This window comes from Arachis stenosperma, chromosome 7 (assembly GCF_014773155.1).
Source record: "Arachis stenosperma cultivar V10309 chromosome 7, arast.V10309.gnm1.PFL2, whole genome shotgun sequence".
NCBI lineage: Eukaryota > Viridiplantae > Streptophyta > Magnoliopsida > Fabales > Fabaceae > Arachis > Arachis stenosperma.
Window position 1 is genome coordinate 2930967 of NC_080383.1, and position 17939 is coordinate 2948905.

Genomic DNA, 17939 nt, shown 5'->3' on the forward strand with positions numbered 1-17939 from the left:
TATGACTATTAGTGTTATATTGTCTTGTCAGGTAATATTTTTGGGATGAGTGGTTTAAGATATGGTATTAGAGTTTTAGTTTGGGTTAACGTAATTTAAGCTTTTGCAAACCAGAGTCATAAAATTGATTTTGATGATAAGTTAGTTTGGGTTAACGTAATTTATGTTTGGTAATCTTTATATCAAAATTGATTATAGTAAAATAAATGTTGTTTGGATTATATTACTTGTTCATACCTTGGCCCAATAATAAAGGCCCAGGTCCAAATAAAAGACCTAGTTCAGAGGATTGAGCCTTATTAAGCACCAACCTTCACACTAAGAAGTCGGGACGGAGAATAGTTGGCAGATAAGCACTCATTCAAATGAGTAACTGTCCCTAAAATCTCTCTAACTACTTTATCGAGCCATATCTTAACCTCCCTAAGATAATGGGACGGTTAACACCCTAAAAATATGGCACTATGTGGTTATTGGTTCACCTCTAAGCCCAATACTCTCTAGACCTGCTCACCCTTGCTAACTTAGGCATCGGAGTGTCTTTGCAGGTACCACCCCCCATTCTCTCACGAGCACAAGTCGGAAGGAGGCTCCAACGTGCAAACTAGCTCGGAAGCCACCATCCGCCGACGATTGGGCCAACCAAAGCCATCCATCTTATTAATCTCCGGTTACCCACCGTAACACTACTCAAAATCACTTTTAGATGAAAAATTACTAAAATAGACATCAATTTTATATACCTGCAAAATCAGAATACTATAAAAAATATTTATCATATAAATAAAATAAATACAATAAAAAATAAAAATATAAAAGAGAGTACTATAAATTTTTTAATGTCACACAAAAAGAAAATATTCTATAATTTTTTTTAGTATCGTCAGTACTCTTTAATTTAGTATTATTTTAGACTATAAATTTTTATTATTTATGACTCTATTGTTACTTATAATTAATTTTTTATTTAGTTTGTCCTTTTTTATAGGATCATAATTTATATTAGTCAAAATTTTGATAATAAACGTAGTATTATAATAATTACAATTACAAATTTTACAAATTTAGAATAAAAAATAAAAAAATTAATACAAAAAAATAGAGTACATCAAAGAATAGAAAAAAAATTATACAGATAAAAAATAATAAAAATTCCATAAAACCAACAACATATATCATATGAACAAAAAAAACCATAAAACGTAATTTATGATATAAGTTAGTTTGGGTTAACGTAATTTAAGCTTTTGCAAACCAGAGTTTGCATAAAATTGATTTTGATGATAAGTTAGTTTGGGTTAACGTAATTTATGTTTGGTAATCTTTATATCAAAATTGATTATAGTAAAATTCATATGAATAAAATTAAATAAAAATAAAAAAATTTTAATTTGTTAGTGATTGAAATAAATCTGAACGATTTTGATAAAAAAAAAATGGAACTAAAAAATTATGAAGAAGTAGAAAGAACTACAAAGAATGACGGTGAAAATAATAGTTACTAGTATCATTCTTATAGAAGAAAATGAAGGGTAGGGTTGTTAAAAAAGAAATATTTTAGCTTCTCCTAAAAGTGAAATATGAAAACGCAGAAGTTACAAATTTGAGCTTCTCCTAAACGTGGGTTCAGAGGCAGAATCAATTCTGCGTTCACAAAGATAAAAATTACCGAACATCAAAGTAAAACTTTCAAGAAGCTCAAACGGGCTTCTCTCCTCTCCAACGTGTTTGCCAAACACACCCTTAACCCATTGTACACATTGTACGCTTATATATATAATATATATGTATGAGAGCAAACCCTAGCTAGCCGTCACTCACACTGTGTGTCACACTCTTCTCTTCTACTCTATCACTCTCAAACCTTCTCCTCTCCTGTCCTGCATTCAGCTCTTCTGTCCTCCATCGCTGGTTAGTTTGCTCGATCCTCGTCTCTGTCTTGTCGTTCCTCCCTCCGGTAGTTGAGTTTCGTTCCTCCGTCGTCGGTAGTTCTGCTTGCTCAGTTTTTGTTTTTTCTTTTGTTAATTTTTATGATTTTGAGTTTTTGTTTTTTAATGATTCAAATCTATGTTTGCTTCAATTTATGGTTGTTTATTTTGTTAATTTTACTGAGTAACTGAAATCTGAAATCTGATTCTTGAGTTGCTGTTTCTTTTTCTGTTTGTTGTGTTCTAAGTTGGGATGAGTTGCTGTTTTTCTCTATTTGTTGTTTTTTGAGTTGGAGTTGGTGGTGCCGTGGTGGTGTGATTGCTGAGTTTGGATTAAGTGTTTAAATTTTTTTGTCTTTGGATTCTCTGTTTTTTCTATTTTTGAATTATAAGAAATTATTTTTGAAAATGTTGTTCTATACTTTTGTTGCTGATTGACGAGGATTGCCGATTGCGCGTGTGGTGATTGTTTTATTAGAACTTAAAAGTTATTTAAAAAAAATTTACTTTGTGAATTTTTAAAGATAAAATATGAATAAAGTATTATGTAAAATCACAATTTTGATTTTATTAGATTAAAAATGATTAAATTTTTAATAATTTTATTTTATTTATATTTAATTTTTGTTTGTGAGTATTGGTGGTTTGATTTAATTCTTCGGTGTTTCCAATTCTTTGGGTTTTATTTTGTTTTATATCTATTTCTTAGCTTGATGTTTGCACCCCGTTTTATTTGTTGTCGAGTTGGCTCTAGGCTGTTCCTCCATTACTAATAGATTCTAATTGATAAGAAATCAAAACACTACTGCACTCATGTTTAGTCTTTTATCATTCATAATACACAATTTAAGTGATAGTAGCGGTTGCATCATTAATCATTGCGAGTTTCTTATAAAAGGAAAATAATTTAGCTTTCATTATTTTGATTAAATTGTTTGGAGCGTTAGTTTTTGCTTCTAGAGTTAAATGTTGTAGTTTGAAGACTGATGATCCAACATGCATATATTAAACTGTGGTTAGAAAGACCAAAGTTACTATATTATGTTGAAAAGAAAGAAGTTTATTAATTTAGAAAGTACTTGTGTCCAAGCTTTATATTTATATCCCTTGCCGCTCTTTATTTTTTGTGGATCTATTGTTTCCATCCATTTCATTACGAAAATTCCACAATCATAGCTAAAGAATTGAGAATAATACGATCATTAGTATATAAAATAAAACACATTAAAAATAGCACTATAGAAGAGAAAGATTCTTACCTTGTACGTTGACCATTCAATGGGATATACTCTGCTTCCTCTCCCAGTGCATCCTTCTCTAAAAGTATTTGGCATGACAGAAATTATTTTGTATTTGGTTTTTTAGTTCTAAAAGTATTTATTTTAAAAAACATATAATAAAAAAAATTTTATTAATGGATGTTGATGTTGACTTCAAAAAACTTGTCCCTTGTCCCTTGAGACTGATTACCATTCCTTTGGTTAAGCTGAGACTTTGGTGATTTCCTTCTATTGTTTTGTCGTTGAGGCATTTCATCGAATGCTTGAACTTCTTTGTATTAAACATCATCTTCACTGAATGTTTGGTCTTCTTCTTCAATTTTTGTTCCATTTTTCTTCAAGTCTGCTTCGGTCTTTGTTTCAACTGTTTCAAGTTTGGTTCTGAAGGTTGGTTCTGCAATTCTTCTTTTGGTTCTGTCTTGTATTTGCCGGTTGCTAATGGTGGAATTTGTATGTATGGTTCTGAATTCTGATTGTATGGTCTTCTTCTTTGTTTGAAGTTCTGAAATTGTTGTTCAATTTTTGTTCCATTTTTCTTGTAATGTTTTGTAAATTGTAATTGTCTGCTGCTGATGGATCTGTCTTGTATTTGCTGGTTGCTGATGGCTGTAATTTTTTTTTTCAAATTTACTGATGGCTCATTGGCTCTGTTAGTCTGTTGCTTTCAATTCTTTGCTCTGTTACTAATGGCTCTGTTACTGATGGCACGATGGTTCTGTTAGTTGCTGATGGCTCTTAATTTTTTTGTTCAAATTTACTGATGGCTTTGTTTGTAGTTGCTGGTTTTGCTGGGTGAAGGTTTAGTGTTTTGGAATGTTTTATAAAGTGCTAATGTTTGTAATTGCTGGGTGAAGGTTTAGTGTTTTGTGATTATTGGTTAATGTTTTGGTTTAGTGTTCTCTCTTTTCCAGATTTCCCTTCTCCCTGTATTTCTGCATGTTGCTGAATTGGTAATCAATAAATTTGCCTTTTTGCTGTAAATCGGGACTCTACTAGGATTTGTTAAATTTGTTGCTGTAACTTGAATTTGTTGCTGCCCAGTCACAGAATCAGAACAGAATGCTCAGTCAGTGCTTGATTGATTGGCTTTGCTCACTGATTGTATTTGATGATAAATTTTAAATTAATAACTTTTAAATTTTAAATTTGCACTGCCTATGTTACTGATTCACGGTTCTTTCAGTGCTTTTTGTTGTTGTTAATCATTGTGATGAGCTTTGTTAAAATTTGCACTGCCTATATTACTGAGTATTCCTTCAGTGCTTTTTGTTGTTGTTAATCATTGTGGTGAACTTTGTTAAAATTTGCACTGCCTATGTTTAACATTTTGTTGAATTTTAGGTTCTGAGTTGGAGTCTCCAATTGATTTTAACGGTGGTTGTTAATTTTGTTAATTGTGTGTTCTGAGTTGGGGGTTGGTGATGAGATTCTGAATTTACTTTGGATGCTGAGTATGAATTCTTTGTTTTGAGTATGGATTCTTTTAGTTTTTCTGTTTTTGGATTTTCTGACTTTGGATGCTGAGTTTTCTGTTTTTGAATGCTGAGTTTTTATTGTTGAATACTTGATTAGAAGTCTTTGTTATAATTTTTTGATTCTGAATTCTTTGTTGTTAGTGATTTGAATTTTTATGTAAGTTTATTATTTTGAATTTTTTTTTTGTGATTACCGAATTTGATCTTCTTGGTTCTAGCCTCCAAAAGCAAGAACTGTATATTGTTGCCAAGAATGTCATTAGAGGTAAAGGAATTGCTCAGAGATGATAAATTGGATAGAAGAATTATGCAGCACCAGCACCATTTTATTGTTGTGCAAGAGCCAATAAGTCATAGAGTGAAAGAGAATTTGAGAATAAAAAAGAAAATTGATTTAAATATTTAATTACACTGAAATGTAAAAATATTTTTACCTAGTTACTGCTTTAGTTTTTATAATATCTATATGTATATTAAATTTTAATAATTTGATGTAAATGGATTTTCATTGTTAAAAAACATTGGAAGGACCTATTTTTTATTGTTTAAGAGAGCATGTAGTTTTCTTATTTGAAACACTGAACATTTAGCTTTTGAGTTGGAGCTGAAATGTGTCAGTATAATAATTTGAAACTCATGAATTCTTTGTTGGATGTTAATTATAACTGAGATTTTTATTTTGAATGAATGGCAGAGATGGGTGAGGTGGTGAAAGCAATTGTTCCCGAGTCTGTGCTTAATAAGCAGAAGAGGGAGGAGGAATGGGCCTTTAAGAAAAAGGAGGAGCTTAATGCTGCAAAGAAAAATAGAGCTGAGAGCCGCAAGCTCATTTACAGCAGGGCAAAGCAATATGCAAAGGAATACCAGGAGCAGGTTGCATTTCACCTTAATCTATTTCCCTTTTTCTCTGTTTTAACGTTTGTTTCTGTTTCCTTTATTGCGCTTTGCATTTTTCTCTGCCACATTGACCCGCTTTTATATTATAGGAAAAGGAGCTGATCCAATTGAAGCGGGAAGCAAAGCTGAAAGGTGGATTCTATGTTGATCCAGAGGCTAAACTCCTGTTTATCATCCGCATCCGTGGGTATGTGTTTGTTTCCTTTGTTACTCCATATTTATGCTATTTATACTGTGTCCCAAGTTTTAACCAATTCTGTAATCTAGGTATTCTTACTTGTTTGAGCTGTGTTTTTTCAGTATCAATGCCATGGACCCCAAGTCAAGAAAGATCTTGCAGTTGTTGAGGTTGAGACAGGTACTGCTTATAATCATTGAATGTTGAGCTTTATTGTGTTATTTCTTGTGTGGGCGTTATTATGGTTTACTTGGTGCTAGTGGTACAGTTCATGACTGTTGTTTTATAACCATGTTTAATGTGATGATCATTGAGGTGCTTCAACTTGAATTTGCAGCTCTTGCGGTTGAGGCAGTAAATCTATTGTGATGATTTAAACTACTATGTTTATGTGTGTGCTGCCATGCATGCAATGTGTTTCTCCACTACTATGCCATTGATACTGGCATATCAGCTTTGGCCACGAATGATTTTTTGACCCTTCAACTATGCTATAGTTATGAAGTCTGTTCTTAAGTGCTGTCTCGATCTGTTTTATTGGTTCATTTGCTGTTATAGAGAAGCTATGTATTTAAATTGGAATAGGTTATATTTGTCTGGTCATTTTTTGTCATTCTCGAGAAGCATTTGTTTTTGGCAAATTTCATGTATTCTGATCTACTTGGTAGAAAAACCTCACTTTGGAAGGTAATGATTAGAAAACATTATTCTTTTGATTGTGCACAAATTGTTTGTCTTGTGTATTCATTAATATGCGCAATGTCTCAAGGCCACCAATATTAGTCACAACATAAACTTCAAAGTTATGTTAATTTTCTTTCACAACTTATTCTCCCCCAAATTATGCTCTTAATTGTGGTGTATCTTATATTTATATACACTATGTCCTTGTGGTATTAGGGTATAGCCTTATTTCAAGTTCTTTTGGCTTCAGATCTTTAATGGTGTATTCCTCAAGGTTAACAAAGCAACCATGAATATGCTGCACAGGGTAGAGCCGTATGTTACATACGGGTATGCGAATTTCACATATTCAGAGACCACATCATCTTGAGTTGCTTACCTGCATAATGCCTTCTTAAAGCATTCAAAATTGATATTTCAGGTATCCCAATCTGAAGAGTGTTAGAGAATTAATTTACAAGAGAGGCTATGGAAAAGTTGATAAGCAGAGAATTGCTTTGACAGACAACTCTATCATTGAACAGGTGAGTTTGGTGTATGATTTATGTTCCCTTCAATCTCTTTTATATGTAATTGTCACTTTTCTTTCAATCTCTTCACATACTTGTACATTGATCCAATGGTGTTAAACCATGATGGTGACACGGAAAAAGGAAACAAATTAAGTGATTGTTGTTGTAATGATATGTTCAATTGCCCTTATATGATTAAAATATCAATGTTAGACATTGGGGAAGCACGGAATTACATGCGTTGAAGATCTGATCCACGAGATAATGACGGTTGGTGATCACTTTAGAGAAGCCAACAACTTCCTGTGGCCCTTCAAATTGAAGGCTCCATTGGCTGGTTTGCGGAAAAAACGAAATCAGTACATGGAAGGAGGTGACGCAGGTAACAGGGAAGCTTACATAAATGAGCTTATTAGAAGGATGAATTAATTTACTTTTTTGTTATATGGTCATTAGTGTTATAAAATCATTAAGGATAAGATGTTATTTTCGTTCATGTTTTGGTTTGAAAAGAATCTTTGTTGTTTTGACTAATGCTTGAACTGATGAGGATGTTATGGTTTTTACTTTATTGTTCAATTCTGATTTCTGATCATTCTTGCTTTTTCTTTGATTCCTTTTCTGAATTTTGTTGTGGTTAAGTACAATTTACTCCCTCTAAACTATATCTCAATTGCATTTCACCATTTTGACAAGAAAGAAATAAACTATATTATTCTGTTCATGCACCTTGTTTGGGATCATGAGGAAGCAAAGGAAAATACCATTTAGTTTTGAAGCCCTTATTCAAGAATTGAGCTATATTAACATTTGACGAATGAAAAAAACACATGTATGGATTCAGAATATTATTATGGGGCTAATAATATAATTTTAAAATAAGATTTATGCAAATAAATTATATAAGATGTATTATAGAAATATACTAATAGAAAATATATTTTGAACTACAAAAAATATGTGTATTTTTTAGAGTAATTCACATAAACAGATGGTATGGATTCCAATATTGCACCGATGTCCTAAATCTAAACAGGTTATAAGGATGTCTTGTTTTCATATTTATATAAATCGAATCAAATGGATTCGATTTAGTAGGAAAATGCTTTGATTTTGACCTGTCCATAGTATATTGAAACAATTAAATTTGATTTATAAGAAACAATTAAATTTTATTTATAAGAAAAGGAGGTTAAGGTAAATCAAATTAAGTAAATTTGATTTACCATTAGTATACATATCTATACAATTTGAATTATAAATCACAATCCCCCCCCCCCCTTTCCTTCTGACCCACGCAAGAGAGAAAAGTGAGGCCACCACACGACAAGATTTAAAACTGCAGGCATGGAAAATGACCCAATTACAAGAAAGAAACTATAAATGAGAATAAACGGTGTTACATAAGTGTGCAAAAGGGGTATTAATAATTTTGAACATGAGTGATAACGATAACGATAAAAAAGGTGTGCAAAAGGTCTTATATATAAAAAAACCTTTTTTATCTTGAACATGGGAAAATGTTAAGAGTAATAATAATCTTTCTCGTTTTATTTTATTTGAATTACGTTTTCGAGCCATGAAATAGAAACGACGAGGATGAAATTGGAAAATGTAATATCTTGAGAATGTGAATCAGAGGCCTACAATAAGTCATTGTAATGTTATGCCACAACGAAAAATGTTGTGTCTTTTGAAATTTGGTTTTCAATCAATATTTTAATTCAAATAATATTATTTAATTAAATTTTAATTAAAATATATTTTTAATTTATAGTTAAATATGTTAATAATTAAAATTAATTTAAATTTTAAATACTAAAATTTTTATTACTTTTTTACAAATAAATTTACTATTTGATATTTAATTTTTTTATTATCATTATTAAATGAGTCGTGATATTTTATTTCTTTTTCGAGTGACTTACATGCTAACTCAAAACTCATTTATCGTCCAATGAAATTTTAATAAGATTATATCAACATTTGAATTAAACAATAAATAAATTATCACTCTATGTATCAATATTCTTTTCTTCTTCTTTACTTTCTTTTTTCTTTTATTTATTTAATCTTTATCTCCATAATAATTAGAGAAGACCACCAATATAAAATAATTAGACCAAATTAAATAAAGGAGCAATTGTAGATATTCGAAAAAAAAGATAACAAATAAAAATTTAATAAAAGTTTATAGTTTTCAACAAATTTTTTTATTAGTTGAATTTTTTCATTAGTTATTTGAACACTAACACTTTTAAAATTATTAAAATGTATGTTGGTAAAAATTAAATTTTTTTTCAATTGTAACCTCACTAGTCATCGTTTCCCTCCCTTTTGCCTAAACCCTCTCCTCTGCCACCATGTTGTCAAGGTAAAATTGGAGTTTAATTTTTATTTTATATTATTTTTTGTCATAATTTTTTATTTCCTGTTATATTTCTTGTTGTGTTAATATTTAGTTAAAAACAAAATTATGTCACTTTTTTTTTCAAATTAATTTATTGTTTTTTTATTTTACTTAATTGATAAATTAAGTTGTGCAGCATTGACATATGGCAGAAGTTAATTAGTAAATTAAAGCGTTTGTTTCAAAGACAGTAAAATGCAGCATTTATCTTGAAGATGCATTTGTTGCACTTTTGAAAAAAAGAATAATCTCTAATTATTATGAATGAGATTTGACATTTTGGTTAAAGGCCAAATTAAGTTCCAAGAATGTAGATACTTGGTAGCAGACCATAACAAAAAACAAAAAGACTTCACTTGAAATTTTTTTTTCATTGTCTGCCACTAACTATCTACATCCTCGTTATCTTTCGAACTTGATTTAGCCTTTTAACCAGAATTCCAAATCTCATTCATAATATTCAGAGATTATTCTTTTCTTTGAAAAATGCAATAAATGCATTCTCAAGATGTTACTGTCATAGATGCTACATTTTACTTGTTTTTGGTAAAGAGAACTTCACACAGTGGAAAGAAGGAGAAAAAAGAATTGGAGCCGGCCAGTGGTTCTTCCGGCAGCACAACAGCACAGAGGGATTCTGAAGAAGTTTGGTGAGTTTTTTTCTTTTGGTTTTATGGTTTTCTAAATTACCAAATTAACTCAAATTCAAAAATTGCAACCTGAGTAAAACAACTTTGTAACTTGTTGGATTCACTTTAAAATGTTACATTGTATTCTCACAATGTATTGGTTCAAATCTTCAATGCATTAGTATTCAGTTAGTTTAATAAAGGAATGAAATCAATGTTCAATATCCCCACCTTCCGAAGATGTTTTCAAGGGAATTTTTACAAGTCTTATTAATCCTAAAGATGGTGAATAGGAAAAATTTTACGGCTCCCCTTCTCTGAATGATTCTAGAATTGGTACCAACTTTAATAAACGGTTACTTTCTTTTGGATTATGTTACTTATGTTAATAAAATTTAACTACATTGTGTTTTTGTTACATTCAAGATAGTTTGCCATATTCCATAAGGATTCCCCTATAATCCGCAATTCGAAATTGTGACAACTTCAAAGTTACTAAGGCCTGTTTGGATAAGATCATAAGTTTTTTTTTTTTTTTAAACTTTTAACTTATGAAAAAGTATAATATTAATGTCTGGTATAATTTTTAAAATTAAATTGTAGCTTTTGAAAAGTTATTTTAGTGCTTATGTAGAAGTTAAAAAAAATGACTTATCTCATAATAAATTTTTTTTATTACTCTTATCTTAAAATAAATATTTTTAGAACAAAAAAATCAAATATAAAATTACCTATTTATAAGTTACTTTTAATATAAGTATTTATTGTTTAAGTTATTTTTTTAAGAGAAATTTAATTAAGCTGTTTACCCAAGCTGGACTTAAGAATGATGTTGAATTGATTATGGATTGGAAGAACACTTCTACTAAGCAAACTGAGATTCCTGTCATGCCGGCTCGTGTTCTGCGTCAGGTTTGTTCCATTTCCATGAATCAAGGACTATAGTTTGAATGATTGAACTTTTTGTTTCCTTAGCCTTTTGATTTTGTTACAAGGATGGTAACTGTATTCCGGCTTTGGTTGATCTTACTTCTATGAGGGATGCCATGAAGAATCTTGGCAGTGATCCTAACAAGATTTGTCCTCTGGAATGAATCCAAATAGTACTCACGTGCAATTGTGTTCATATAAAGATGATAGTAAGAATCGTTAGATTGTTTGATATGTTTGATTAAACTATCACCTAACTATTCTCAATTATCAACTTCACATTAAGACAACTGCATCCGAGTTTTCATCATCCAATTATTTAATCACTTTGCTAGTAAATGCATTTAACATGTTTTTGGTTAATTAGGTTTAGCTATTTCATTCAGGTTGATGTAGCAAGATCAGATGATGCATTTCAAGCAAATATGGAATGTGAGTTCCATAGGAATAGAGAGAGATTTGGTTTCCTTAAATGGGGTTCGTCAGCTCTCGATAACATGATTGTTGTTCCTCCAGGTTCTGGAATAGTCCATCAGGTAAGATATATGTCATTTGTAGAATTCTGTGCGTAGTTGGACTCAGAAATTAGAGATTCAACTTAATTTGTAGGTGAATCTTGAATACCTTCGACTGGTGGTTTTCGAAGCTGATGGGAGTAGGCAGCAATGCTTGGCCAGGTTAAGTATATATAATAAAGGTGGTTTGTTTTTAGATATAAATCAAGATAAAGTTCCATGTTATGAACTATTTGATGCAGCTTATAGTTTTAGTAGTATAATCTGATTGTGAATTACATCTCTCTGAATTTTCAAATGCTTATCTTAAGTTGGCTTTTTTAATATTTGAATCAAATGTGAATTACATGCCTGTTTTCACATTTTTCTAGCTTTGATGATCATGATAAGTGCACTCACATTTTGGTGTGACAGCCAATGACTATGATCTTTATAAAACTCTGAAATTGATTACATGTCCAAGTTTACTTGGTTACAGGTTTCAATGATCGAATCATATTTGCAAGCGAACAAGTCAAGTTAGTACTTAACAGAAGTTTCGGATTTCTATGATCACGAAATCTTTGCTGGTTTTCCAGTAGTTTCATGATGAAGAGTATATACATCTCAATTGAGATGTTGAGTCCTGTGTTTCAGGGCCTAAGAGGTAAATACATAGCTCACAAATATTTCTATACTTGTAGTTCTATACTCAAGCGTGGGAGTGTTGTGATTGCAGCCATTAGAAGTTTCACTAATACGTCAAACCCAAGTGTTATGCTTTGTGCTGGCCTTGTTGCAAAGAAAGCATGTGAACTAGGACTAGAGGTTAATTAATCTCTAATTGATTCAATCTTATGATTGTGTTTCACACTTGTTCTTGATCATAAGATTAAGCAATGGATTAAAACAAGTCTAGCTCCTGGATCAAGGGTAGTTACAGAATATCTGAGACAAAGGTCTTTGATACATATTGCCTATGCTTTTGTTATTAGTTGCATTTATATTTGAGTACAAGTGCATAGCATATTTATATTAAACTTTATATACAGTGGCCTGCAAAATTATTTGAACCAGCTAGGCTTTCACACTGTTGGCTATGGATGCACAACTTGCATTGGGAATTTCCAATAAGGGTACTTGGCGAAAAAGTATTTAGTACATGTCAATTTGCATAACATTGTTCATCCATTGGTCTAAATTTAACAGCATTCAATGCAAAATTTTGCAGACATCATTGCTGCTTCTGTTCTCCCCGGAACAGAAACTTCGAAGGGCGTGTTGATCCGCTAGTTGGCAGGGTCAGAGAATGTCGTCTTCTGCATCCATTTTGTAGCAGATGTAAAGAACTAACTTAAAAAAAATGTTAAACATGCTTTTTTTTAACTACAATGATAACTTGCTTTTCAGGTTGACATTGATTTTAGTAGAGCCAATTGGAAATGGAAAGAATGTGTACTTAAAAGATATCTGGCCTAGTACTAAAGAGGTCTCATAGGTAAAAAGAAAAGTGAAATTATGGAAAAAATGAATTTAGGCTGCGTTTGGCGACTGTTTTAGAATCCCGGGACACACATTTTTCCATTAGAAAAGTATAGGGTAATAACATATTATCTGTCAACTTATTACTAACAATAATTAATTATTAATTTATTATATTTTAAATATATATATAAAGAGACACATCCAGAAAATATATATATAAAGACACTTCTATTAAATACAGTCATAAAAAAGACATTTTATTAGATACATTTATAAAGACATTTTTATTAAATACTCTTATAAATAAGAGTTAGCAGAAGTTGGCAAAAATGTTGTTGATAACATAGCAAAATTGTATATTTAATGGTTCTTAATTATGATTTTACGGATAATACTAGGTAAACAATGATTATTTTAAATAACATTGAACAACCACTAATTAAATAAGAATACAATACACTCTAATTTAATGCTACTAATTAAATTTAAGATTAATTTATTCTTTTAATTCTATTAATTCACATTGTTTATACATTGTTTAAAAATATTATCAATTATCTATACTTTTTCTTTTTATACAAAGGTAATTACATTTGAATTTTTTTACTTACTTAAATATTAAGAAAAGTTAGTGTATGATTTTACAAATCCAAGAATTGTCATGTTTTAATATTAGAGATAATGAATAGGGCGAGAAAGCAGTAATTGCTTAAGAGCTTTGACAGAATCCACCCTAGCAACCTTGTTTTAATATTATAGTATGCATCATTTTAATATTATTATTTTCTTAATTAATACATATTATCTTTATCTTGTTAAACAACAATATAAATGTATAATTAATTAATAATAATTGTATTTTTTATACGAGTGGCAGGAGAATTTGGTATATTAATTTTTGAAGCATGGTGGTGTAGGTGGAATTGACGGAGATGTAGTAGAAGCTATTTTTTTTTTTGGATTATAAAAAGTTACAATTTGTGTGTTTGGCACCATTTTAGAAAAAGCTTTTAACTTTTCGAAAAGTTAATTTGTAACTTTTTAAAAAAGTAGAAATATATGACTTCTTTATTTTTCGATAAGTCATTCTACCACTTACTTAAAAAAAATAATTTTAAAACAAAAAAAATTTACTTTCCATATTCACTTTGTGAAAAATACTAATCCTTCACCACCATTTTCATGCAAGGTCTGTTAGAAGTATTGATTAATCACCATTTTCACGTAATGATTAATCTAATGGAAGTATTGATCCTCTACCATCATTTTCAGACAATATTGCATTTGAACAACCTACTGCATATATTCCTTTTAAGTATTTTTTTTATCATTTTATCATTCTATTTTTTATTATTAAATTTGTATTTAACTGTGGTATGAAATTTCAGTTTTAATTTTATTTTTTTCATATGTGATTTTATAGCTTGCTATTATTTTCATAGTTAATTATAGCAAATTCCTGACCTCAATAAAAGAGAAGAGAGTTCTAATAGGAGTAAAAAATAAAAAATAACAACAAAATATACATTGACACACATTTTATATTTATTTTTTATTTTCACCTACCATATCATACACAATATTAGTGATTAGGTTATGTAAAATCAACATTCAATATTAAAAAGTATTTGTTATCATTGTTATTTTAATATTCATTCTCTTTAAAATAAGTACTTTTATAATTAAATATCCAAATACAAAATAACTTATTTATAAGCTACTATTATTAAAAAATTTTGTTTTAAACTTTTTTTTCAAAAGAACTTATTTAAGTTATTTACCCAAACTGGACCATAGTTATCCGTAGCTGGATTAAGCAATGAGCTCTTTGTTTTTAACTTCTTATGCTTCCATTTGCATGTGTATACAAATAAATACAATTTAATTTAAAAAAAAAACTATGTGAATATGATAATGTCAAATCCTTGAGTTTATTCCATGTCTAATTTCCATTTTTATTATAATTTTTTAGGGCAAAATACGTATATAAGCCAATTGGATACACAATTTACACAATTCAACCAAAAAGAAAAACGAGACATCAATCAACTAGGAAGATATTTTTATGTAGTTCGAATTAGATAAATTCGAATTAGACCAATGAATAGTAATTCAAATCACCCCCACTTCGAATTATACATGAACATAGTAATTTGAATTGGTGCAATTCGAACTAGGCATGCATGAAAGCATTATAGTAATTCGAATCAATTTCATTCGAATTACACACACAAACAAACACATACTAGTTCGAATTGAACTCATTCGAATTAGTACTGGCACATCGATCCGAACTCCGGCTCTGATACCATCTGTAATAGCCCAGACCACCCGCTAGCATGATATTGTCCGCTTTGGCACACAAGGCTGACGGTTTTGCCTTTGACGATAGGAATGATAGCCGAAGTCTCCCACACTCACTCGTCAAAACGCGTCATGCTAGGGAGAGGTATCCACACTCTTATAAGGCATGCTTCGTTCCCCTCTCCAACCGATGTGAGACCTTACAGAGCCAATGCTAAATTGAATTCAATTAGTTCGATAATACGAGTCTATGAAAAAAATTGCATTTTATAAAGTTTAAAAGTTTTTATTATGTGATATGTTAGTAACGGGTATATTACAAATTTTTATAGTACTCATAGTAACAATGTTTAATTTAATAATTATTATTAAAATTTTAGTTGTACTCGTTACAAAATAAATAATTACAATATATAAATATAAAATGAATTGACCGATTTAAAAATAGGACAATCTAATAATATTTGATAAAATTATGAAAGAATAAAAAAGAAAAGAATACGAGCTTTTATTGATTGTTGATTGATTGAACTGAATTGTAAACCATGAAAGTAAAACTAAATATATATGGAGCATTGTCCTATGAAAGGTAAAAGCAAATAAAGATAAGATAAAAACAACTAAAGATAAAATAAAGAAAAGATAAGATAAGATAATAAAGACTAAAATTGTAATTCTGTTGGGTTAAATTTGTGGGTCACGAGACTTCTTTATTGTTGCCATGCTCTAAGGTGAAAGAGTAGTTTAATAAGCCCCTGCAAACTGGTGGATGAAAGATGTCAATAATCCACAGTTTGGATAAGTTCCGATGAAATTGTTGAGCGTCTGACGTGGTGACGCGGAGGAAAATGCGTGCAGCGGAGTTTGAGCTGCCGGCGGCAAAAATATAAAAGGTGATGCTGTGTTTGAGTAGCGATCTTCAAAAAATGCGTGCGGCGGAACTTGAGCTGCTGGCGGCAAAAATATAAAAGGAGATTCTGTGCTTGAGCAGCAATCTTCAAGACTGATGTTGAATTTTTACTTGGATAGACGTAATAGAAATTGGTTGGATTTTGAGCTAAATTAAAAGATTGATTATTCATAGTGGGAGGATGTTGAAAAAGAAGTAGGGTGATTTTTTTTATTCTAGGGATTGAGGAGAAAGATTTCAAGTTCTTTCATACTTTTATCTTTTTCATCCGCAGTTATCTTAATCTTTTCTAATCCAATAGCAATTTCTCTTTCTATATTTTTCTGTCTCTTTAGGCTCTTTTTCAGCAGCTTTAATTTGGGTCTCAATCCTAACTCTTTCTCAACAGAATCAGCATCAGATTTCTTCTGCAAATGTGAGTTGCGATGGCCTCGTCTTTCCAGTTTATTAGTACCAGATTTGTGTACACGTCCTTTTGATCCTTTGTGCATGCCTCTCGGAATTACTCTGAACGTAGCACTAAAAGTTGGTGTGTAACAAATTCTCGCAAGTCTTTGAGGTGGCTTGTTGGACAATGTATCATTTTCTTGATTCATACTTTTTTCAGGATCTTGTTCACACTTCAAACTTCTCTCAAACTCTTCCCATTTACCCTCAAATATTTGGCTGAGCTCCATTGCAATTTTATAAACTTTCTCACCACGGGCATAGTATATCATGGAGTTACAGAAGGTCAATCTCACATCAGCCACAAAATCCTCCATAAAAGGATAGCTATTTGACTCGAGCTTGTATTTAATTGTGCCTAAATCCATGGGATGTGTTATGATATCAAAATAATCAGGGATTTGGAACAAAACAGGATCCACTGGCTGATTGAAAAGCCATCCATGTTTGTGAGTGGACAAAACATTGAGAATAGTAGAACATTGGCGAGATGCTTTCAAATCCATGATCCTTCTCATCTTCTGCTTCTTTTCCTTTTGGCACTCTGTATCCTCTTCTCTCTTGAGGGATGCAACTGCTTCAATGTCACTCATTCTTACGAATTTGTTCACAACGCGCATCTCCTGTTACACGTTCTTTTTCTTCTTCTTTAATAAAATTGTGAAAGAATTGAAAAGAAAAGAGGAAGAAACTTTTATTGATTGTTGATTGATTGAATTGAATTGTAAACTATGAAGATAAAACTAAATATATATAGAGCATTGTCCTATGAAAGATAAAAGCAAATAAAGATAAGATAAGAATAACTAAAGATAAGATAAAGAAAAGATAAGATAAGATAATAAAGACTAAGGGCTTGTTTGGGTGAGCTTTTTTTAGAAGATCTTTTTTCGAGTTATCTTTTTTTAAAAGATCTTATAGAGAAGTAAAAGTAATTTTATGTTTGGATATCTCATGTAAAAAGGTCTTCTTATCTATCAATTATGTTTGGGTATAACAATATAAAAGTACTTTTTTGTTTATTTATTACATGAAAAACATCTTTTTTTAAGGAAAAAAGATCTTTTAAAAAAAGATGTAAATTACAGCTTCTAAAAAAAGATCTTTTTTTTTATTTTACTAGTGCTTTTACTTTTACTACTAGAAGTTTGCCAAACACGTTAGAAAATAAAAAAAGATCTTTTTTCATTGAAAAAAGATCTTTTTTTAACAAAATAATGGCGCCCAAACATGCACTAAAATTGTAATTGAATTTATGTATTCTATTGGGTTGAACTTGTGGGCCACAAGACTTCTTTATTATTGTCATGGACTAAGGTGAAATAGTAGTTTAATAATATTAAAAGTAATTTAATTTAAAAGCGTAATTTAAAAAA

At 30.4% G+C, this 17939-nt stretch overlaps 3 protein-coding genes across 6 annotated transcripts; 2 read left to right on the forward strand and 1 right to left on the reverse strand.

The window, feature by feature from the left end:
* Positions 1–1807: 1807 nt before the first annotated feature.
* On the forward strand, positions 1808–7549 carry LOC130941887 (60S ribosomal protein L7-4-like). Of its 4 annotated transcripts, none has more exons than XM_057870517.1 (7): positions 1808–1911; positions 5378–5556; positions 5670–5767; positions 5881–5938; positions 6693–6772; positions 6864–6966; positions 7168–7549. In XM_057870517.1, exons 2-7 carry the CDS (start codon positions 5380–5382, stop codon positions 7381–7383), a joined length of 732 nt encoding a protein of 243 aa, XP_057726500.1. In that variant the 5' UTR covers positions 1808–1911; positions 5378–5379; the 3' UTR covers positions 7384–7549. The 4 variants fall into 4 exon arrangements, with proteins under 4 accessions (XP_057726500.1, XP_057726501.1, XP_057726502.1 ...); XM_057870518.1 differs by having other exon boundaries at positions 1811–1985; XM_057870519.1 differs by having other exon boundaries at positions 1811–1960.
* Positions 7550–11187: 3638 nt separating this feature from the next.
* On the forward strand, positions 11188–12009 carry LOC130940276 (putative aconitate hydratase, cytoplasmic). The gene is made up of 3 exons (XM_057868377.1): positions 11188–11459; positions 11533–11600; positions 11917–12009. The coding sequence occupies exons 1-3, from the start codon at positions 11262–11264 to the stop codon at positions 11924–11926; spliced, it is 276 nt and encodes a 91-aa protein (XP_057724360.1). The 5' UTR covers positions 11188–11261; the 3' UTR covers positions 11927–12009.
* A 4322-nt stretch (positions 12010–16331) lies between these two features.
* LOC130941215 (transcription factor GTE12-like) lies at positions 16332–17156 on the reverse strand. The gene has a single exon (XM_057869634.1). The coding sequence runs from the start codon at positions 17154–17156 to the stop codon at positions 16332–16334; it is 825 nt and encodes a 274-aa protein (XP_057725617.1).
* Between the last annotated feature and the right edge of the window lie 783 nt (positions 17157–17939).